At 27.4% G+C, this 25,576-nt stretch overlaps 1 protein-coding gene across 7 annotated transcripts in view; it reads left to right on the forward strand.

Annotated features, from left to right (window-relative positions):
• LOC129976524 (phospholipid-transporting ATPase ABCA1-like) overlaps nt 1–22,695 on the forward strand; it is a 184,432-nt gene extending 161,737 nt beyond the window's left edge. For all 7 annotated transcript variants that reach the window (XM_056090138.1, XM_056090140.1, XM_056090139.1 and 4 more), the window contains 15 exons: nt 196–365; nt 1,545–1,722; nt 3,992–4,107; nt 4,260–4,404; nt 4,622–4,745; nt 5,936–6,065; nt 6,464–6,584; nt 7,072–7,241; nt 7,609–7,750; nt 8,595–8,729; nt 12,692–12,795; nt 12,874–12,966; nt 16,528–16,771; nt 18,262–18,367; nt 22,286–22,695. In XM_056090138.1, the coding sequence (XP_055946113.1) occupies nt 196–365; nt 1,545–1,722; nt 3,992–4,107; nt 4,260–4,404; nt 4,622–4,745; nt 5,936–6,065; nt 6,464–6,584; nt 7,072–7,241; nt 7,609–7,750; nt 8,595–8,729; nt 12,692–12,795; nt 12,874–12,966; nt 16,528–16,771; nt 18,262–18,367; nt 22,286–22,386 (2,079 nt within the window). In that variant the 3' untranslated portion in view covers nt 22,387–22,695. The remainder of the gene's footprint in view (nt 1–195; nt 366–1,544; nt 1,723–3,991; nt 4,108–4,259; nt 4,405–4,621; nt 4,746–5,935; nt 6,066–6,463; nt 6,585–7,071; nt 7,242–7,608; nt 7,751–8,594; nt 8,730–12,691; nt 12,796–12,873; nt 12,967–16,527; nt 16,772–18,261; nt 18,368–22,285) is intronic.
• Nucleotides 22,696–25,576: the final 2,881 nt, after the last annotated feature.

Below are 25,576 nucleotides of genomic sequence, written 5' to 3' on the forward strand. Positions count from 1 at the left end.
ATTTTCTGAACAGTTAGTTGTAAGTAACATAAAAGATTGATATTCTAATTTTCTAGAATAATTAGAATTTGGTTTACAAGCTTTCAAAATTGATGTCTTCTGGAAGAAGGCTCTAAATTCAGAATCATTTTTTCAAAACTAAAACTTTTCTGACATTATTATTTGCTTTATGAATTGCTTCCATATGCATTTCAGGTGTGGTTCAATAACAAGGGCTGGGCATCATCAGTGGCCTACATGAATGCTGTCAATAATCTGATATTACGATCGCATTTACCTCCTGGTGCCAACAGCAGCTACTATGGCATATCTGTCATTAGCCATCCAATGAACTTCACTCAGAATCAGCTACAAGATGAAGTTTTGTGAGTACATTTACCGCATATTTTATCGTTAGATAGTATTCTAATGAATCACTTCTTGAAAAGTACACATACAAAATGCATATTTTTGTGTATCTATGACCATAAAATGAAAGTTGTTAACATTTGCAACCTGGATATGGCATTGTTGAAAGAGAGAAAAATTAAAAAAAAAAAAAGAAAAGAAAAGAAAAGAAATTATTGAATAAACCTCTGAGATGTAATGTAAATAAGGAAACATATTCTGTAGCACATCAAAAATTCAGTAAAGAACAATTCTACATTTTATGCTTATATTATTTATAAAAATGTTTCATTCAACAAGAAATGTAATATATATTTAAAAATTTAATCATTTCCAATTTGAATTAAAATTCAAATTTAGGTGTGGGCATAACACAATCAACAGAACACTATAAGGCTTTTCAAATAGTGCAAATTGTGTGTGCATGAAAATATAAACTTTAAAAATACTTTGCTGGAGACACTATTAAAAGCAAATTACATAAATTATCTTATTGAAATTTTCAAACCATTGATTTGGCTGATTGCCAAAGGTGGCTAGTTTATACTATTTTCTTGTGGGAAGAGGAAATTTGAAAATTGCTGAAGTCACAAGTATTGAATCTGACTAAGATTTAAAATGATGACTTCCATTCTGAAATATCTCACATGTTACTTCAAAACAGCTTGTTAACATAGCTGAATTGAATCTAAGACATTTGACTATTGTTTCATACACATTACTGTTTCTAATGAATTTGATGATCACCTTTAACTGGCTATTAATAATGACATCAAACATATGTTGTTAATCTAAGATGGCATTCTGGCGGCCACTCCTTGCTCCACAAATTAACTCCTTAAGGTTAATCATTAAGGAATATCACAAGAGTTATCATTCTTAATTAACCTGTGTTTTAAAATTGCATATTGAATATTTTTGAATGTGTATCAATCATAATGAAATAATTATGATAAAAGAAGAATACCTTTAATTATACCAAAAATGCTAATAACAATGCAAATGATATTTTACTTAATGGTACTTTATAATACCACTGATGACATTTGGTTAGGTTTGGAGTATTTATGATGATATTTGAAATCACATTTAGTTTCCATTCAATTTTTAAAAAAATAGTTTGTGTTTGTTTAGCATTATGATATTATTTTTTTCAGGGAGCGGCAAGGATTAGGGCTGATGCATGCTGTATGTCTTATATTTGCTATGTCTTTTGTGTCAGCAAGTTTTGTAATGTTTCTCATAGAAGATAAAATAACTGGATCGAAACATTTGCAATTTGTCAGTGGATTGAAACCTGTTACCTACTGGATATCAACTTTTATGTGGGATCTGGTAAATTCTATACACTTATTATTTTAAAATTTGCATTCAATACTGGAGTGTAATAAATTTTAAAGCAGTTTTACATTAAAGGTTATCTATACAAAATTAATTTCAGAATGTGTGAGCGTAATGATATCTCTTACTCTAAATCTTAGTTAATTTCCAAAGTTTTATCTTAGTTTACCCATATTAACTTAATTCTAAAATGTTCTCTTATTTCCTGATCCAATTCCTACTTCTTTATATAATTAATGCAACACAAGCTCTGTAAAACTGTTTTAAGCAGCACTTTCACATGCTTCATGTGAATGGATAAAAATCTTTCATGCTTTGCAAATTATTTTGAAAGATGTCCAAGTTTCCTTTCCTAAGTCTAAACGTGTAAAGAAATCCCTATAAGAATCTCATAGCATAAAATCCTAGGTGGAAAATATTTCGGTCTCTTTTCGCTCTTGTGTTGTGCTGTAGATTGAAGTATCTTGTTGCTTCTCACTTGTACATAATTTATGCCTCCTGGGATGGAATAAATCGGAAGTTTTAAAGTGTCTTTCTCTCTTCGTCCATGCTACTACTTAAAAAAATGTATGTTTATATTATATATATATATAATCAGTTTGTATTATTTTGATAAAGTAAAGGACAAAAGAAATGTTCTCATGTAGTAATGAATTAACATGTCTATCTTTCTAAAATAAATCGTAAGTATTGTCTTTTTAAAGTTAATTCTATTTAAAGTTATATTCTATTTATAAGTTAAATTCTATGTCTTGATATTAAAATTAAGATGGAATATACAGATCTATTTATTTTATAATCATATTATGAATTAAAAATCCTAATGTAAATGTAATGTGATTATTTGGAGTTTAAAAATGCTTTTTCAGGCCTAATTGTCTTTTTTTTATCTTTCGAATTAAAATCATGAAGACTTCCACAGTATGGAATAATTTAAATGGAAGTATTCATCTAAAAAAATAAACTAAATGAATCTGACTTGTCATTTTTTATGATTTAGTTTATAATACACAATTTTTATAGCATTTAACAAATTTATTCAAGGGTTAATTGCAAAAATTTAAATATTTACTTATAGTTAAGGAGAGGTATTTATCGTGTATGAATGAGAGACATTTGCTTTCATATAATAAAGATGCGTGTACGTATATATGTGTTGACCTTCTGTTTTTAACCATGATGCTTTGAAGAAAGAATTGTGCACCACTGAAAAATTTAATTTTAATTAATTAAAAATTTGCTATAATGGTGACATTTTCATATCATAACCTACAAAAAAAATTGTGACATAAAAATGATTTTAAATCACCTTATACATGATATTAATTTTTTGCCTTTTTAATTTTTTTTCTATTGTTATTTAATTTTTGAAAAACATAGTTTAGGCATGATTTATAATAAGATATTACATTGCTGAAATGAAATTAAAATCATTTTCATTTTTAGTAGTAATATTTCATCTTGCCTGTTTTTTTCCATTGTTGATAACCAAGATCAGATTCAGCTTATTTTTCCATGTTGAATAGATTTCAGTTTGAGACATGATTTCAATGAAGTTTTTGAAACTTTGATATACTTGCAGCTAAATTATAACTTCACAATCAAACAATAATGAAGTTCTTTTAAATTGCATCAATTTCTAAATATTGATATAATTGGACGTGTAAAGATGTAGACAGAAAATTAGGAAATGCATAGTGCAATGAACAAAATGGTGTAAGACTTTCAAATGAGTGTAAGTTATATATATATTTTCTGAGGAAGCCGTTAATAAAAAGTTTCAGAAAATAATTAATTTAAATTTTCGGCAACTATTAATCATAGAAAATTAATTTATCACTCTTGATAGATAGTCTGCTATAAGTTGTATTTTTTTTTAAAGGGACATTAATACTTTCCAAAGATATTTATTTTAATATATTTTTTGTGTATAATTTAAATTAAAAATTTACCTTCTATTTGCTCTTTTTATTATTGTTGGGGTTATTTTTGGTTTTATGCCTGTCAACTAAATATAATGATATTAAAATAAGGCAAAATTCTACATTCTTGGAAACTGTCCTTTTTTAAATCCTGAATTGCTCTTCTTTGTATTTTGCTTTTTGAGTGTGTGCCTAATTCTTGCATCAAGATTTGTTACCCCCCCCCCCCAAAAAAACATATTGAGCTGTTCACAAAAAGTTTGTTTTCCTTCTCCCCACCCCCATGCAATTAAATGATTTTTTTGTTGTTGTTTAATGATTTCAATATTTTTGTTTTCTAGTTGAATTACATGATACCATTTTGCCTGTGCATATTGATATTCTACTCGTTTGGAGAAAAGGCCTACGTTTCTGTAGACAACATCGCTGGTTTCTCCTTACTACTTTTCTTATATGGGTAATTGATTCATTTGATCTATTTTATTTATATATTTCAATTTAGGCTGTAATATTTGTACTTCACAATAATTATATGAAAAAATTCAGACTGAAATATTTATATATTATAATTTAAACAAGTATTTTCTTAATATGTATAAAATTTTTCAGATGGTCAAGTATTCCTTTGATGTACCCAACCACATACCTTTTTAAAGTTCCTAGCTCAGCTTTCGTTGCACTAGCTTGTTTAAATGTCTTCATTGGGATTGTGACTACTTTGTCTACTTACATTTTAGAACTTTTTACAGATAAAGTAAGTATAATGCTTGTGTTGTATAAGTCATTCTGATATGTCTGCTTGTATATTTAGAGTTTCATTTCAGGTTTCAGTCTAGATAGAAAAAAAAATGTGAAAAAAGATAATTATTTATATTTATATAATTAATTATTTATTTTTATTTATATATTTGTTATTTTAATTATATGATTATTTATTTATTTATATTTATATAATTATTATTTATTTTAAGGAACTGAGAGATATTGCTGGGATTTTGAAGCAAGTTTATCTAATTTTCCCTCATTACTGCCTCGGGCGAGGCCTTATGGACCTTTATTCTAATCAACTTGCCTCTGAAACCCTAGCAAAATTTGGTGAGTTTTTTATTCAGTTAAGCATTAATTCTTTAAAAGTATATTATCAGACCATAACTATATCTTTATGTTATGCATTGTACAACTTCAAAAACACTCGATTTCCAATTATAGTATGCCTTTGACTGCAAAGGAAAATAACTTTTATTGATTTTTGTACTTTTTAGATTTATATATATATATATATATATATATATATATATATATATATAGAAAAGGGAGTAAAATAAAAATTCTCTCTATTTTAATTTTTTTTAACTATAGGGCTTCATAAATAATCTGTTCTTTCAATTTTGGGCAACTTATTGTTATGGTGCTGCAAGTGGTTATTCATTTAATAGAGATCTTATTCAAAGAAGGGATACATTGAAGAACACTCATAGAAATTGTATGTTTGAAAAATACAGAAGAATAAGAGGGAAATTTAAATATAATTCCATGAAAGACTGAAAATAATGCTGAGAGCTTTGCTTCACTGTAGTTAAATTTACAAAAAATATTGCTTGAGACATAAAAAAATTCAAATGTTAATAATTCCTTCAAAATGGACTACTAATAGTTTATATATCATATTTTGTTCAAAGTATTAATTTCTTAGTACAATTTTGATTATTCTAAAATTCCTCCCACTTTGTTTAAATAAATGAAATCTAATTTCTTGCTTTGTGTAATTTGTCACTGGCATTTATAATGAATTTTATATTCCATCTAATTTTTCTTACTTATTAACATTAGGCTGAAAAATATTTCTATCATATTTTTAATATTTATGAGTATTAAAAATTACAGTTTTTTTATACTTTTCAACATAATGAGCATCTTTGTTTCCCATGGGTGTAATATTCTCAAAATAATTTTTTACCACTTTGTCAGATATATTTATTACAGTTGAAATATTATTATGGATTTATATGCTCCATAATACCTAAGATTTCCAGAACTTTTCAAATGTGTGATTGCTTGAAGCAGTTCTTTCAAAACTAATTTTGATGGAAATGGAATTTTGTAAATAATTGTTTCAAATTCAATATAGAACTCAAAAGTAGTTATATTGAATGTTATAGTTCGTAATTATTTAAATAAATCATGTGATATTATTTTACATTTTCCAACCATATATAAGTTTGTTGTTTGCTCTGTAAAATGATATTTACTTTTTAAAAATACAAATTAATGTCGTTGTTTTTTAGGAATTTCATTGTTTAGAAATCCTTTATCCTGGAATTTTCTGGGGAGAAATCTTCTTTATTTAGGGCTTCAAGGAATTATCTATTTTTCCTTAACACTCCTTATAGAATATAAATTTTTTATCAGAAAACAGTAAGTATTGCCCCTCTATATTTGTTAGCCTATCTTATACATAAGTCTTATTTTACAATGAAATAAATCAAATACTAGTGTTTAAAATTTGGATAACTGCTATCATTTTTTGATAAAATAAAGTTCAATTTTTTGTGTTAAATTCAATGAATACTGCACACATCAGTCTCATTTTTTAGTAAATTTGCATTGATTCGCTTTTTGAAATTTAATTTTAAATTTAATTTGAAGTAAAAACAGCTCCAAATTTAAAATACTATTTTGTTTCTCAATGAGTTGCTTTTCTTCTGTTATATCCCTTATGTGTAAAAATTCTTAATGAATTAGATTTGAATCATTCAATGAGTTAGAAAAAAAAATTCTTTAGATTAGTTTATGATTTTATTAATTTTTTTCAGAAATTATCCCATTTTACCATCTTTATCAGAAGTTGAGGATGAAGATGTAGCAATGGAAAGAGCTAAAGTCCTTGGTGGCCACTGCGATAATGCTGTCTTAAAAACAGAAAATTTAACCAAAGTAAGCACTGATAAAAGAGTTCTGTTCTTTTTTTTAGTAGATGCATAAAATATTGAACAAAATTAGCGTCCTAGTAAAATATTGTTTGTACAGAATTTTAAAAAAAAAATTCTTCTAAAATCATTTTTAAAGCACTTTGCTATTATTAAAATCTGTTTTTAAAACATTGTTTAAAATGTCTTAACATTCATCAATGGACTTTAAAGAAATACATTTAAAAGAATTCAAATTAAATAGATACTTGATGTATCTTAGAATATCTTCTTAATTTTCTAGAAAACAATATACATATAATAAATATATATGAATAATGAGATGCAATTCCTGCCCATTTGTTTTTATTTTTCAGATTAATTAATGATTAAATCCTAAAATCTTTTATTTAATTGAAATTAGAAAGGTTTATTTATTTTGTTATCTTAATTCTGGAATTCTTACATCCAGAAGCCTATAGTTTTGTTCTAATCAGGCCATATGTCTCGTTTAGGTATATAAACCTGGTCAATATCCTGCAGTAAACCAGCTATGCATTGCTGTGAAACCTGGAGAATGCTTTGGTCTTCTTGGAATGAATGGTGCTGGAAAGACGACCACATTTAAAATGTTAACAGGCAACATACCTATTACATCTGGAAATGCTTATATAGCCGGTCACAGGCAAGTTAAATATCACTATCTGTACAAACTAACAATTTTTCAAAGTGTTGAAAATCCCACATGTTGACCATTAAACATCCTTACATTCTATCGAATTATATTCCTATATATTAGGCAGAGTAGTATTTTGTTGTAAAATATCATCTTTCAATTACATTTGCTTACGAAAGTAAAATAATTGTTTTCATTCTTGCCTTAATTTGTTTATGTATGTGTCTTATACGAAAGTTATAAATAAAAATGATGCATAATGGCACAAAAATTTTTTTTAGTAAGGTTCTGATCTGAGTTCTTCATATGATTTGATCATCTGAGTTCTTCATAATTTTTTTAAATTTTTTATTATTATTATTATTTATATTTTCAGTATCAAAACCGACATCGATAATGCTCGTCAAAGTATTGGGTATTGTCCTCAGTTCGATGCCCTAGATCCGCATCTGACTGGCTATGAACACTTGGAATTTTATGCACGTCTTAGGGGAATACCAGAAAAACATGTTCGCAAGGTTTGTTGCTACTTTATTTCAGCATACTGATAAAAACTATGGAGAAAAAGATATTTGCAAAGTTAATTTTTTATTTGATATATCAAATTTGCACTTTTAAAAAATTTTTATTCCTATTCTATAATTATATAAAATCCCAAGTCGATTGTTGTAGGATTTCCAATATTGTAAATGAGGTCATTGTTGTCTCTCTTCTGTGAAGTGAATGATTGAAAATTATTCTTTGTAAACTTTACAAATTTGCAATTCTTTTACAAAAAAAAAAAAAAAAAAAAAAAAAAAAAATAGCGATTCTATTTAAGATAATATGAATGACTGCATCTTTAAAAATGAAGAATAAATTAAAAAAAGACAGATTATAAGTTGATTATAATTAGAAGGAAATTAAATTATTTTTAAATATATTATTGATAAATTCTTCTCTTTTCTTCAGTACACTTTCCCTTTTCTTGGCTATTTTTACAAATAGATGTTGAAGTAGTGGGGGGGGGCATAGCAGCTCATAATACTTTGTGCTGTAAAAAAGAAAAGAAAATGAAATGCCTACTTAGCATGGAGATTCATTTGGTTGTCAATACCAAAATATAAATGCATATCGTGGGATATCTGTCTTTATCTTATTAAAGTTTTACGAAATTGAATTCGTTACTACGTATTGTAACTAGCATAGTAAAAATATTTGAAAATTAGAAATTACAGATGGGTACAAAAAAGCTCAAAATCTTTTATAGTTGTACATATAGTTGAATTAGAATTCATTATTCAAATTTTGTTTAGTTATACAAAATATTAATAAGTTTTGCAAAAAAAAAAAAAAAAAAAAAAATTCTTTTTTCTCATGCAGGTTGCTGCGTGGGGCATTAGAAAGCTGGGCCTTCTCCCTCATGGCCACCGATGTGCCGGAACTTACTCTGGTGGAAATAAAAGAAAACTGTCGACAGCCATTGCTCTGATTGGAAATCCTTCTGTGGTGTTTTTGGTTGGTATTTGCTTTTTCTGCATGGTGCTAAAAGATGAAAATCGTTGCCATGGATAGTATTAAAATTAAATTTTCCAATAAATCAGAATTTTTTTGTATCAGGAACTTTATAAAAATTCATAATGGATATTATTTTTAAGGATTGTAGGAATATTATCAAAATAGATTATACACTGCTACGTAATTCTGAGTCAGGATTCCGAAAATTTTTAGTGGCACATACTTTCTAATAAAAAGAACTATAAGAAAAGGAACTATCAAAATTTGAAAGAAATATTAATTTTGATGTTAAAATTAATATTTTATCAATAAAGAGAGAGAAAATAATTGGCTTTTTTTCTTTTTGCACTTTATTCCTGTATTTCTGAAATGCGGCACCATTTTATTTACAATACATTTATTGATAAATGCAAATAAATTGTCTTCCACACTTTACAGGCAACTTAGTGTTATATACAAAGTCTTTTTTTTTTATTATTATTGTGGAAGATTTCATTATATGAAGACTTGTGCATAGAATATATACTTACAAACATGGGACACAAACTGCTGAATATCAGTTGAAATGTGTATTCATTTATTCTATATATCTTTAATTTCTGTTATTGTGGCATTTTTTTATGTAGACAAGCTATTGATTCATTACATAACAGCTCTCTCTCTCTCTCTCTCTCTCTCTATATATATATATATATATATATATATATATATATATATATATATAAAGTAACCAAAAATATTAGCATTAGGTAATTGAAACAATCTAAAATTAAAAATATTTTGGAAACGAAACTAAATTATTTCGGAATCGCAACTAAAAAATTATTTCTGATTCAAACTAAAAAACGAACAGAAAAAGCACCATTGTATTTAGAGAGCGCAACTACAGCTACTACTAAAACACAGATGAATCAAGATAATAGTTATAAAAACCAAGTTAATAGGAAAAAAGTATCAAAATTAAACTAAATAAAATAAGAATCCGGCCCGAAGACTTTCTCAAGGGTCACCCTCAGGCAGGGATTAAAAAAAAGTATTTTTTTCTGTGAGCAAATACAGTCCAACTATTGATTCCTCGTGACCCGAAAATCCCTTGAAATTAGGCCTAAGAGATATACAATTTTTACAGAAATGAAAACAAAACAATAAATTAGAAGAATACGACCACTAATAAGCAAAAATACCATAACATAAAATTACCAAATAATAACATTCAACCCAATTATGAAACAAAAAGAAAAAAACATACCTGCAGCAGGCAAAAAAAAATTTTTTTTAAACATAAGCTTTCCCATTATGTTTCCCGCGCCCTAAACTGCCTTAGCTAACGACATTAAAAGTAAAAAATAATTTGAGGGTCTCAGCGACATCTATTGAGTTATTTAAAACGCAACGGAAGGTCTATTTTTATTTTAGGTAAAGGATTAATCCCAAATCATCTCTATTTTAATTAAAAAATTAATATTGCAGTAGTTTTTGGGAAATTCATTATTAGTTAACTTTTTAATGACATTATTTGTTGCTTCAATATAGGAAATTTTGTTATTAGAAACTCTTTTGATCCTGTTAAATTGTGAGAAAATTAGATTTTTGAAAATTTTAGAGTTTAGATTAGAATGATAATTACAAAGTTTCGTTATTTTAAAGTTGAATTCGTCCCTTTTATCGTAGATACTAACTATTGTTTTATCATTAGCTATTTCGATTTTCAAATCCAAAAAGGTAGCCTCAAGTTGATTTTTATTTGTTTCTGTTAGAATTAAATCTTTTGGATAGCAATTAGTTACAATATTGGTATTATCTAAGTTTATCAAAAGTAAGTCATCAATATACCTCCAGCCTTTTATTAAATTATATTTAATTATTTTTTTCTTATAGTAATGTAGGAAAATATTAGGCAAATCACTTGAGAAAGCTGTTCCCATTGGAATGCCCTTTACTTGTTTATAAAAATTAATTCCATTAAAAACGTAATTTTCAGTAATATTAAAATTACATAATTCTAGCCAGTTATTTTTAGGAATAACATCTTCATTGAAATATTCGTCATATATAAAAATGCAGGCAGTTATTAATTTTTCATAAGGTAGATTGGTGTATAAATTTCCGAAATCAAATGTATTAAGTCTATTAATGTTGTTATCTTTAAGAAAATCCAGTACTTATAAAGACATCTTCATCATTGATTTTGTCCAGGATAATTTTTAAGTATTTAAAGAAATGTTTTTCCGTATAGTAATTATAACTGCCAGTGCTACAAGTCATGAATCTGAATTTTAATGGATTTTTTATGAAATTTAACTGTTGTTAATAAATTAGGATAATTTATAGAGCAAGTCAATTTTTTTTTTTTGGAAGCTAACATTCTTTTATCTAATTTCTTTTTTCTGGTGTTCTTTAAAATATAAGTTGCGGCGTTAGAATTATATTCATTAATTAATAGTTTTTTATAATAATATTTACAAATTAAACAGAAATTATTTGCTGATTTATCTATTACTGTAATGACAAATTTTTTATTTCTTTTTTAATGCTTTGCTAAAATAAATTCATTCATTTTTAGTTCATTTTCATTTTAATTTTCTCTAAAATTCTTACACATTCCATTTTCCGAAACCTTCCGCAGGCCAATGGTATTTTCTAGATAATTTAGCAATAAAAATATCCAAATCTTTACCAATAGAAATTAATATTTTATTATGGTTTATTTTTTCTCTTGATCTAAATTTAGTTCCTCTTTCCATTAATTCTCTTAAAGAACTGGATTCCATAATTTTTAAATTACCTGTAATAATATGACCTTTATCCACATCTATAAAATCTTTAAAGTTTTCTTTTTCACAGTAACAATCTGTTTTATTTATTTTATCTAAATTTTTGCTATAGTAATTATGATTACAATTTTTTTTCTTTAAAGTTGATGTATAACTAAACGTTATTGAAACAGTTGCTTTATCTGATAGACAAAAAAATATATTGTGAACAATTATAGGTAAATTTATTATATATATATAATTATGAGAGCAATTATTCCATATGATGTCTTTAAAAAGCAACTAGCTTAATAATCAAAAATTTATATTGAAACCTATTATATTTTTTCCTTGTCAGTTTAATTGAATTCACAATTAAATGAATTAAATTAAATTAAGCTAACATGGAAAAAATATAGCATTTATTAAAATGCATCTTTTTAAAGGCAATTCAGAAAACTTTATGTGATGAAAAAATACTTGCAGGAATGAACTGGATTTTTTTATTCCAGCATAAAATGGTCTTGTCCTTCCTTTTATGCCCAAATTTTTATTGTCATTCTAAAATCTAATTTTGAAGAGTTATATTACATATCCAAAATTATTTTAATGAAAATATGCATGTGAATTATAGGGGATACATTATATATTTAATATCTTACGAAAAATGATATCAGTGATTATATTATCTTTCAAAATATAAATAAAAATTTAAAAAATTATTTCAACATTACAAAATTGAAATTTTGTTAACTCATAAATTGGAAAAGATTAGACCTAGGCTAATGAAATTTGATTTCTGGGAATTATTTTTGATGTAAGGAAAATGGGTGTTACCATTTGGCATTTTGTTCTTATTTCACTATATAGAATATCCCTTATGGAATTTTTAATGTGAAAATCTTTAGGAGTAATAATTTCTTTTGAATTTTATCGTTTTTTATGATTTATGATAAACAACATTGAAATAAAACAAACTGGCTCTTTTTTTTTTTTTTTAAGAAATATTGTTTTTTTTGCAAGAAAAGATAGTCAGAATATTTAAAAAGTATATAACAGAACTATACCTTGAATTTAAAAAAAAAACATTTGATTATTACATCAATTCAAATGCATCCTATTAACTAATACTAATATTTTAATACTTGTAAAATTTAAAATATTTTACATCTGTTTGAAATTAACCTGGATTATGTTTCTATAAATCAGGATGAACCTACCACAGGCATGGATCCAAAAGCACGAAGATTTTTGTGGAACTGCATCATAGACATTGTGAAAGAAGGAAGATCAGTCATTCTTACTTCTCACAGGTGAGCTTTCAGTTTCATATAAAATATATCTCATGACAAAAGGTATTTATATTATATAATGCCCTCTTCTTTTTCCAGTATGGAAGAATGTGAAGCGCTGTGTACTAGATTAGCAATTATGGTAAATGGACAATTCCACTGCTTAGGTAGCATACAACATTTAAAAAATAAGTAAGTATTGTATATCGATTTTATTTCCTATTTTTGACGGATTTGTATGACAACTTTATTTCTTACAGAGGTTGATACATATTCTAATGTGAAACAATTGTAAGGGTGTGGATATGGTAGTCATTCGGTTCCTTACAGAACTTAAATTTGGGCAGGGGGGGGTAATAATGTATTAAATTGTATTTATTCAATGCATTAATATATATATGTTACTAAAAATATTATTAAAGGTACTGAATTTTTTATTTGAAAATTTTTTTATATTATTTTAAAACATTAGCCTTTACCTTGCCATTATTTTGTTATTTGTTTTAAAGACCGAATAGTCATTCATTCTAAAGAGCAATTATCTTGTGAAAAAAAAACGAGAGACGAGTTAAATTTTTAAAACAGTTATCTACTACAGCTCTAGAAAGATTTGCTTGGCAATTTTTCCATGAAAACAAATTTCAACTTGTATGTAAACTTGTTGAATTACAAAGATTTTGGAATTTTGTCTATTGATTTTTGTCACATGCATCACAAAACTTTGTATTATTTAGATGCTTATTTTTAAAAAAAAATATTGTATATTATTCCTCTAGAAATAACCCAAGTATTTGTATTATTTGATACATTGTGTTATGATTATGTTTCTATACAAGGCATACAAACTTCCAAATGTGGTAGATTATTGACAGATACCTTGAAATTAACAAAGCTGCATTAAATCAAAGGCTTTCACCATTCAGTAGATAGTGTTCAAAATCATTTGCCGAAATATTAATATAACCTTTTTCGGTTTACTATTTAATTGGCTGCATTTTTTGACATCTGCAACATTAATTGACTGTGATTTGTTTTCTTTCTGCATGTTATCATGTGATAATGATGTTTCCAATCCTACATAATACATTTAGTCTTGAGCTATTTATCATTTTCAGAAGTTTGTATATTCTGTGTTCGATTTTAACTATTCTTCACTGGTGTGCAAAATTTAAGCTATGGGTGCTTTTTTTTCCATAACTCCACGAAAAATCATCTGAGAGGCATGAAATTCAAAAATGAGAGATAGCATTTTGTACTTAAACGATGACGAAAGCATAGTTGCGCAAAAATGAATACAATGTATATAATATGGAATCAAACAAAAAAAGGCTTTATTGAATTCATAGTATTGCTACGCATAATTGCCTGCCCAAGAGGAAGAACAACAAGCAGATGTTCCTTAGTATAGGATATGCGCTCCCCTTTCTGCAATGGTTGTCTCGCCATACTCAACACCAGATTGTCCAACAGTTCTTGAGGTAAGAGTGCCCATTCCTCAATCAGCATCTGTTTCAGTTGTTGGATGTTCCCCAGAGGATGCAATCATGTCGCATGACGTCTCCCCAAAGCATCCCACACATGTTCTATGGGATTTTAATCAGGAGAGAATGCTGGTCAATTCATTCGACTGATATTTTCATCTTCCAGTAGCTTCTGAACATCAGCAGTCAGTGTGTCCGTGCATTGTCATCCATAGAAAAGAAGTTTGTCCATTAGCACCTCGATACAGACGTATATAGGGAAGAATAACTTCCTTACAATAGCGTCTCCGGTTACGGAACCTCTGCCGAAAACGTGGAGCTCAGTCCGCCTGTTCAGCGTAATGCCTTCCCGACGACAACTCCAGGACCACCATAGCTGTCTCTTTCCGTGATGTTACTGGGCTGAAACCATGCCCCGACCTCTCTCTAAATCAACTGACGTTGAGATTCGCAAGTGGCACTGAAACGACTCTCATCCGAAAAGAGGACACGTCTCCATTGATGAGATGTCCAAGTTTTTGTGCTCCTTACACCTCTCTAAATGTTGCCACCGATGGCAAAACATTCAAAGGGATGCAGCGTTCAGGACGATGGGTGAATAGGCCACCTGTGTAAAGGCGTCTGACCACAGTAAATCGTGACACTTGTCGCCCTGTTGCTGTACACAGTTGCTGATTGGTATCGGGCTCTTTTCGCCTGCAGGACGATATATCGGTCATCCACTACAGTTGCTTTCCTAGAGCGGACACCACCAAACTTTCTAACAACCTTTTCCAACCTACCTACGGTTTGGAAAGCTATGCAAGCATGCGAAACGACACTTTTGTTGATTCCGAACTCTTCAGTTACACTGGTCAAACTGCGCCCTTCCTTCGGCTTTCCGATCATTCGTCCACGTGTGAAGTCGTCCAGGTGATTTCTTCTAGCCATATTTCACGAAAAAACTCACTTGCACTTGCAGCGAATGTCCTTAATTGCACAGCCGTCCTTCCTTTCCTTGTAGTTTTAAGCTGCGCGCCCCGCCTGTATGCGTTTTGCGTACACTTACATCGCCTGAGATGTTTTATTCCTGAACATTTGCATATGCGCCACCTTTCTACTGAATTGTGTGTTCATTGTACTGATTACAGTAACCCCTTTTCTGCAATTTCATGGCTACCTGCTTAAAATTTACATTGTTGTTCAAGTTTTGCACACCACTGTATGTATTAATTTGGTCATATAGCTATAATCATTATATACATATAACATTTATATATATATTTCATATTATTTTTAATTTTTATCATATATTTCCGAATATAAGCCAATCTATGTATAAACTCAGAATGCATTTTCTCTTCAAAAATTTTCCTGAAATTCAGAATTTATATATAAACTGTAATAATTTTTTTGTAAGAAAAATCTTGTAATTTTAAAACATGTTGCCATGAGGAAGAAATATCACCGAGCAGGTAAAGCGGGTGCAATATTTGTAAGTCAAGTCACTGTAAAGTAAAATGCCAGACTGCAATAATTTTTAGGTAACCTTATTTGAAAGTAGTACATTTTTTCCCATTTATTTGCTGCATTGTATATGGTCAGTTGTATTTGTGGTAGTCTTATTTTCTAAGCATTTTGCTTTTGTTTGAAAGAGGAACAGAAAGATTATTTCTTATATGGATTATGTTTTTGGAAAATTCTAAAAGCAGGGCTGCTCAGCCTTTCTGCGTAAATGCAAAATGTAGAAGTTACAGAATTCGAAAATAAATATAACTCATTTTTTACAAAATAATAATCATAATAACTTATTTTATTTAAAATTATTTTTTTCTCTTAAACTTCAGAAATATATACTATAGAAATAGAAAGTGCTATATTTGACAATGATTGAATGATTTATTGCTTGTGCTTTTGTGTGATCAGATATGTATATTAAGCCACTTCCCATAATTTAGATTTAGAAAAAGCTCCAAAATTTATATATGGTGTATCTAAAATACTAATTTAATATCTCTGAGGCTGTAGATCAAATATTGATTCTATTTTTTGTCTGAATTAATGATGCATCAAGAATTTATCTTTTTAAACTTTTGATTTGAATCAATTATATTTCCTGCGTAACAATAAAAGTAAAATTTCTAGTAATTTAAGTAAAATCAAGTAAATAATGAAAAATTTAAAAATTGATACATAATGATACATCAGAATTTTTTTTTTTTTTTTTTTTTTTATCAATCTGTCAATTCTTTCTCAGATAAACTATAGTTTAAAGTTAAACTTGCTTCTTCAGATATGGCAATGGATATACATTGACCCTGAGAGTAGCAAATGCTCTTGAAGCCATGGAGAAGGTGCAAAGATTCATTGAAGGCACATTCGGGTCTTCGGCCTCACTCCAAGAACACCACCTCAACCAGATGGAGTATCAGCTTGCTCCATCTCTCTCCTTAGCATATGTGTTCCAGGAGCTGGAGCAGGCAAGAAACAGCCTGAGTATAGAAGATTACTCTGTCTCACAGACAACACTTGATCAGGTTAGCTGGCTGCATTCAAATCAATGTGATTTCATGTGGAATTATAAATACTGGCATTAAATCGTTTTCTGATTCTATGCCTAATTCAATGTTCATACATCTAAGAAAATTTTTACCTTGTATACTCCAGTTTTAAATATAAGAAGAAAAAATGTTTTGATTGGCAAAATAAAAAGGCATTTTTCAAAAAATTAACCATAAAATATAATGTATATGTTGATTATATTTGTTGAGTATAAATTTAGATAAGATGTATATGTTTACATCATATCTAATTTTAATGCCTATTTCCCTTGGAGAATTGTTTGATGATAATTTCAGTAAATTATTTGTTTGATAATTTCAGTATTTGTGCAAAAATTGTGTATTTTGTGCATTTTCTAATTTTAAAATACAAAACAAAGTATTAATAAAATTGCATGGATTTTAATGTAAAATTCTTTATCTCTTTCGACAGATTATAATAATCGCAATTCACTTTTTCGCATAATATTTCTATCAGTACTAAGAACATATTTAGTTACTTCTAATGAGCAATAGACTGCTGTGCATAAGACTTTTTGAGTCCATAATTCATCTGTGTAATCCATATTGCTATTTATGTTCTACGATATTATCGAAATATATGATTTAAACTGAAAACATTTGAAAAGTATGTATACTAAGAATATTGCCTAGCTTTTGCAATTTTCAAGAGATCAGAAGAAAAGCAGTATAAATGGCAGGAAATATATAAATTTGTGAAACCACTTAGGTAGGCAAAATTTTTCTGAAAATTAAGGAGTGAAAGCACTATAAATGCATATTAGTAATAATATAAAATATTTTTTTAAATTCCTAATGCTTGCATTGAATAATATATTAATTTTTCATACTGGTAATTCTGCTTATATCTTGGCTACAGGAAGTATTGCTCAGATATTGTCTATGTATTTGTTTAATTTATACATCTTTCACAGAATATCTGAAAGGTCATCTAACATGCTATAAATATTTTTCTCTGCATGAAATATTTAAATTTTAATAACTGATATAATATTTACCATACTAAAATATATATATTCCAAATTATAAATAAATAGTTACTGCTTCCTGTTGAAGCATGTAATCACAATTATATATATCCTTGCATCGCTTACTCTTTGTTTTCTTTGTGCTTTTTAAATTCATAAAAACTTTTTTAATTATTTTTGGTCCTTCTACAAATGACATCCAAATCGAAGCATTATCATTTAACTTCATTTTTTATCCCCACACAAATAATCTGATCTGTTATAAATGGCGAATAGTATAGATTTTCATAACTCTAAATAAAACTACATATTATTCTGTATTGTGAACATTAGAAAGGTAAAGATGGGATGGAAATGCAAAGCAGTTCTCTGTTAAATTTGAACTATAATTTTATATCTAAACTAATGTAAGGTTGTACAACATTTTTATTTCATATGTTTTAATACATTTTATTCAGAAGATTTTTCCCCTTTTAGGTGTTTATAAGTTTTGCAAAAATGCAAGCAGATGTAACTGAAGGAGTTCCTACAGAAAGCATAGCCCATCAAATTGTTAGAAATAAAAGAAGAAAGAGAATAAAAGGTATTATGCAGTAAATTTTTAAAATTTTTCTTTTAATTTTATTCTTTTTTTAATCATTTTCAACTTTTTTAATTTAGAAAAATTTTTAATATAAAAATGCTTTAAAATCGTTTTTCAACTTATTTTTGGTCATATTGAACAATTTAAGTTTAAACAAATAAAAGGAGCAAAGCCTGATGAGGTCTTAAAGAATGAGCTTGAAACGATAAGATATTTTAGACAAAATTAAAGGGGGGAGGGGACTATGTTTCTCGATACTTTGTGAAATGACTATCATTATAGTATGTAGTTTTGTTGCTTTCTTTCTGCCTTTACCAGTAACACCAAAGGCAGTAATTGAAGAAAGTCCAGACATTTAATTAGAAGATTAAGTAGAAATCCTGGTGTATATTAAATCTGTTGAAAATGTCAAATATCTTCTTACTGGTGTAATTTGGAACTTCGTAGAGAGTATGCCAGCTTGGATGCTATACTCATCATCGGACCATTGTTATAAATTATAAGGTTGAATCTCAAACTGCTCTCTCACAGCCTCATTTTTTATCCCCACACAAATAATCTGATCTGTTATAAATGGCGAATTAATGGAAGAATGGCACATTAATTAAATTAAACTAAACCCAGCCTACCATGTTTGAAATAACATTTTGAAGCTGTTTTTTTTTTTTTAAGATACATTTTAAAATTGAGATTTTAGTATGATTTATTTTATCCTAAAGGCTTATGATAATTTTTGTCATCATAATTTATCATATTATCATTATTTTCCTTATATTATTTTCTAATTAAAAAAATGTATGCCATGGAGTTTTTAAACAGTTTTTTTCTGCCTGTGGATAATTACTATATTCTTTGTTAACCATGTATTAGACAATGTTTTCTTTCTCAGTAAAATGTAAAGAACAGTCTCAAAAATTACCAATTTCATAGGGTTTTTTTTTTTTTTTTTTTTTTTTTTTTTTTTTTTAGTCTTTATCGCCACTATGTCCATTCTGACTGCCATTGTACAGGATACATCGTTTTAACTTTCTTGTGGAATAATGGTTATTATAAACGATAGTAAAAACTTTGTAATAGTAAATAGTAATTACAGTAAAAACTTTCACATAAATTTTTAAGACTTACATATGTATAATAATGCAACTCATTACTTTTTAAAGGCATTAGGGTTAATTAGAGTTTTATAGTGTCGTTCTTTTAAAAAAAAAGGTCCGCATAAAATGTTCGTATAAAATACAAAAACAAAAATTCCGAAAAACTTGATTTATTATATTTGTTCTAAGAAAACTATTCTGTGAAACTTATGTGTTTGAATGTATATATATATATATATATATATATATATAAAATAGTAACCAAATAATTTGAAAATATTAATTCTTGCTTTCTCATATGTAAAGTGCACAAAAGTAGAAAATATTATAATCGAACTCGCGAGTAAAATTCAAACTCAAGATTTTGATAAACGTTCTCGTTTTAGAACTTCCCTAGTCTGAAAAACACATTTTTGGAATTATGGCTGTCAGTGAACATGATTACTCAAAAATGCTTTGAACTAGATGAATGAAATCATATGGTCTTTACACCAAATATGTAAATTCAGATTTTGAACAAAATTCATTCAGAGGAAGTTCTGTCTGTCCAGCTATCCAATTACAGGTTAATATGATAAAACAATGAGAGCTAGATGTATAAAATCCGGCACCGGCATCTCAATATATATATGTATTAAATTTGAAAGCAATCTAAATTTGTCAAGAGATTGTCCGTTTGTCCACCTGTACTTTTGTGTGCATATAAACTCAATAATTCAACAATTATGTTAATTAGCATTTAATCCTGTGTCAAATTTTAAATCACATCTGTCAGAGAGTTGACCGCTATCGACCATACTTTTGCCAGCATGTAAATTTGATAACTCAAAAAGCAATTATTTAAATAAAGGAAATTATATATGTGTGGTGTGTGGAGAATATGAATGATGTGGTGAGAATATGTGTGGTGTATTTTATGGTGGTTAAGGTTTGACAGGTTTTTTTAAACCCGGTTTTAAAAAAATCTTTTTTTTTTAAAGTAAATTTCTCACAATTGAAAACCGGTTTTTAAATTTAAAAAAAAAAAAAAACTGGTTTTCCGAAACGCTTGGATATTCTTCTTCAAAAAAAAAAAAAAAAAAAAAAAAATATTTTGAATTTTATCGGCTGGGACTGATTCGTCTAGCAGCTGAAGGTTTAGGACGAAGAGATCCCAGTTTATTAACAAGTGAAGGTATATTTAAATTTCTGTTAAATGAATTTAAAAATTTATACACTGAAATAAGTTTGAAATTATTATATGCTTTAGAAGAACGAATTCATGAAAGAAGACAAGTAGAATTAGCAACTCTTTTGTTATATTTGCAAGATCCATAAAACATTTCTAGTTCAGCGAAGAAATCTAGTGTACTTTCTTTAACTTCAAAAACCGAAATTATTAAGTTATTTGGAAAGATATTATCTAGAATATTTCCAAATTCTTATGTGGAAACCGATTCAGATGAAGAGCAAATCGAAGAAACTACTCATCAAAGTAATTTGGTATGCTTTTTTAAAAGAAGTCATGGAAAGATCAATTTATAAGTTTCTATTTATCAATCATCAATTTATAAGACCTAGAAGAAAAATTTTACTAATCCAAAGACACTGAAAGCTGAATTTTCATTATTTGAGGCAACGAATAAAAGAACATTCGTTGATTAGATTAGATTTGTTATTTGATGCCATGAAAACTATAAAACCAAGCTCAGTAGCCAGTGAACGAGTACTTTCAATTTCAGGGAATATTGTGTCCAAAATAAGAACAGGACTTAGCCACCGTTCAGTGAATATTTTATGTTTTTTAAAATTCTATTTTCTTAGGAGAAATTAAAATTATTGAAAATAATACAAATATTGTTTGAGTTTTCGTTACGTTGTTAAGTAATATGTATATGTAATCCTTAATTTTTTTAATATATTTTGACTTTGATATTGATTTTGCTTTTTGTTACTTTATATAAATTAAATTAAATATTTTCTCTATTCTTTTTTTTTTTTTGACAAAAATTCGAAAACCGTCTAAAAGCTGTTTTTTGGAAATATTGAATTTGAAAACCGGTTTTTCAAAAAGTCGGTTTTTGTATAAATCCTAATGGCGGTTGTGAAGGGATACAGATTTATTAGAGAATATGTCAGAAAGCTTCTGAGAACTACTGCTGATTTTATCAAATCAATATCTACTCTTTAATTCAAATAATTTATAAATTTTATTTAATGAATTTACTTAGAAATCTAAGATTTTGTGATCAGTTTGATTTCTCAAGTCGCCCATGTAATTAGCTAAGTTGAGAAATAAAAAGTTCAAAAGCATTTATTTTAAGGAAAAGCCCATCAGATGATGTGGACTTCCTGCTATTAATATAAAAGTTAAAAATTTATTCTAATTTTGAAAAGTATAATTTTTATTTAATTTTATTTTTCTAACAGATCAAACTGATATTTATTTTTGTTATTCTACATTTGATTTTCTCTCACTGAATGTGTATCATATTCTTTTATTTGACTAATTTCATATTTGCAAAGATGAGATTTTATAATTAATTTTTCGTTCATTTTTTGTTGTGCCTGAATTTCGAAATTTTGCATACTTTTGTATTCTTATTAGAAATGTATTATTTAAATATTTTCAGAAGTTAAATTACCATTTAGATATTAATCAAATTAAATTTTGATTAAATATTAATAGTGACATCTGATAGTGAAGGAACAATAAATCGCAAGACAGAAAAAGAAAAAAAAAATGTTAAAATATAAAGAAATTCGTTTGTAAAAGACTAATAAGAATTTGTTTATAAAAGACTGTTTTTGTTAAATTTCCATTACTTGTACTTTCCTCCTACAGGTGGCAGTGAGAATGGTGCTGCAGTTCTGGGCGATATCGAGTTGCTGGTTCGACACACGCATTCGCCCAGTGCCAGCCAATCCCCTGCACACATGCTGTGAGAAGGACTTTCTCTCTCTCTCTCACTCCTCTCAAACCTGCCAAAAAGCTCATCTGTACGATGAACTTCTACACAGCTAGTGCTGTGTTTGTATAAAGACAAGCTAAAAAAAATGTGTTTTGTTTCAGTCTGAAAACAGTAATTTTGATATTTTCTATTTATTATAGCTGTGATATATGTTATCTTTGTGTGTATTTGTGCATCTTGACATATGTACATTCTATGCATTATCTGCATAGGCGTAATTTCTTTCGTAACAACCAAGATTGACCATTTGTGCAAAAAATAAATTTGTCTCTGTTTTTCTTTAGCTGTGATTTTTAATTTTGTGAATTCCTGGTAAAGAAGAGCCTAACTGGTTGAAGTAAATACGCATATTCTGTACTATTTCAACAAAGAATGAAAATATTGCTTTCTTCAACATGAAATCCTTATACATATAAATATATATATGTATATTAATGTGCAATTGTGTGTCCAAAATGCCAAAATTTCTAACTAAATTATTCCTGTGAAATAGCGTAAACATTATTATCCTTTTGTGTATTTAACAAATTATAAAAAAAATATTAAAATGGAAATTTTATGTTTTGTTAAACTTTATCTTTCTTAAATATATATTAATAGACATAAAAATGTTGATAAAATTTCTTGGATGCTGAGGGATTTTAGGAATTGGTGTTTTCAAAAGGTATTCTAACAAATGTAAGGATTTTAAAGACAACTTTACTTACTTACAATTCAACTGTTACTTTTTTTTCCAGCTGAATTTTATTATTTCAAATTATTGTATCTAATTTTACAAATGAGAAAATTTTTTTATATGCATCTAAATCTTCAAAAATTGAATTCTTTAATAAAGAAAGTAACATGTAATTTTGACCTGCCTTTGGATTTCTGGTAACCCAGATATTAGTAATGAATTACAGTGGGGAAATATCAATTTTTCTTTATAAAAGGTTTTCTTACTTATCTTGCATATTTTAAATTTTATGGAGAATTGTTACATTATTATTTCAGAGCTTTTTATTCAATTTTAATAGCCAATAATAATTTTTCTCCAAAAGTAGCTGATATAAGAAATATACAAAGATTGAGTTTTGAATAGAATACAGAATGCTAGTTTTTCAATTTAAAGCAAGCTCTTTTTAATGGTTTGGAAACCTATAATCCTCAGCTCCATACACTTTTACGCCTATGCACATTTTTTATATACGTTGTTTATACTCGTGTTTTCGCAGAATGCACCAGCAGTCTTTTTATCTGGTTGGTTGCTGACTACCAAAGCAAATTGATCACATCATAGTAAATAGACTCAGGGTTGTATAGAGGTATCAATCACTTTGTCCTAAATCCACAAGAATTTGCACACTCATCTAGAAAATGCAGCTGGACAGTTATTCATTGATTTCTGCAAAAACCATATCATGAGTCACTATTTTTCTTGCACTCGACCTGTTTGAAAATTTTTTCTTTTGCATTAAGTGAATGGAAAAATTTTCAAAAATTGTGAAACATTTTTAAAATAAATAATTATTTGCAGAATAGGAGATGATTTTTTTTTGTGTTCTTTTGCTTTTAAATATTTTTATTTAACTTATTTTTGTTTGTAAAGATGGAATTTTATTATAAATTTTCGTTGCCTTCTTGATATTAAGTTTTAAAATTTTGCATGTTTATATATTTTAATATTTTCAAAATCTGATTTGACTTAACCAACTATTTTTTTTTTCGTAACCATAGAAACACTAATCATTTTCCAAAATTTGAGGAAAAAAATTGATTATTAATAGTGGGTTAGAGATTAAAGACTAAAAAGTAGAAAATATTGGATTTAAAAATAATTGTACTTTTAAAAATATTAATAAAAGTGTATATTTAAATGCTTTTGTCATTAAATTAATTTATCATATACAATACATATTTCAGCTGTCATAAGTCAAATTATGGTTGATCAAAATTTTTTACCTTTCAACAATATCTGCAGAAGAATACATTTACTGAAATATTTTCTCTTTTAGAAAACAATAAATGCAGACTTGTATTTACCTTTTATATCATGCCAAAGAAACTAGTGAATTCCTTTCTTATAAATTAACTTCTCATTCTCGGAGGTGACTTTCCTTTGGACAGTATATCATTTTAAACAAAATATGTGAAAACAGTTAAAATATTGCACTTTTTGAAAAATTTTGCCGTAACTTAATACTGTTTCCAATATATTCTATGCCAACATTTTTGTGTATTTCAATAGACTGAATATAAATTTTGTTAAGTACTTCTATAATTTAAAATACAATTTATGCTGATTATTTATATTAATATTAAATGTTTTAACATCAAATATTGAATTCACTAATTCAAAAAAGTTTTTCTATTCATAACTCAGTGGAGAATTGCTATTTCAATTAAATGCCTCTTAATTGCTATCTTGCAGTTTCTGTAATTGAATTTTAATTAAATCTTAAGCAAAGATCATGTTTGTAATTGCTTAAGCACTAATAAACTTTATTTATATTTCTTAAATTTTTGATCATGTAAACAATTTTTTGTGTTATTTGTAAAACTAATATGTTTTGTAATTATGTAATATTTTTCTTCTTTACTAATACTCAAAATCACTTTTATGTTTTATTGAACTTATCTAAATGTTCTTGAACCATCACTACTGAAAAAAATCTGTTTGTGTTTTATGAATTTAATGCTTTTTTAAAATTCTGTTTGTTATGTAAATCACTTTAGTACTTAAGTCAGATGTGCAATGCAAAATATCAAATATTGAAATTGAGTTCCTACTTTTTCATTAAAAAGCACATTATTTGAAATTTATTAGATTTTATATATTTTTTAGACAAAAAATTTTAATAGTTCTTGTTCAGTTATGTATAATTGAGTAACCATGCATAAAATAGCATATGGTTCTATAGTTTATTGAGCACCTGATATGAGTAAAATTCAATTGATACATCTGTATCATTTTTGCTATATTCTTTCCAATCCTTTGAAATGTTACTTTTATTTACATCAAATGCAATTTGGCCAGCATTTGAAGAAAGAAGTCTTTGCTTTACTAAAAACTTCACTCTTGTAGAAAGAGTACTCTGTCAGTTGTTTCTATAAATAAAATTTATTAAATTCAGTGAATACATAAATCGTTGGACATGTCCTTCTTAATTAGTCCATGCATTTGT

Source organism: Argiope bruennichi, chromosome 7, assembly GCF_947563725.1.
Source record: "Argiope bruennichi chromosome 7, qqArgBrue1.1, whole genome shotgun sequence".
Taxonomy (NCBI): Eukaryota; Metazoa; Arthropoda; class Arachnida; order Araneae; family Araneidae; genus Argiope; species Argiope bruennichi.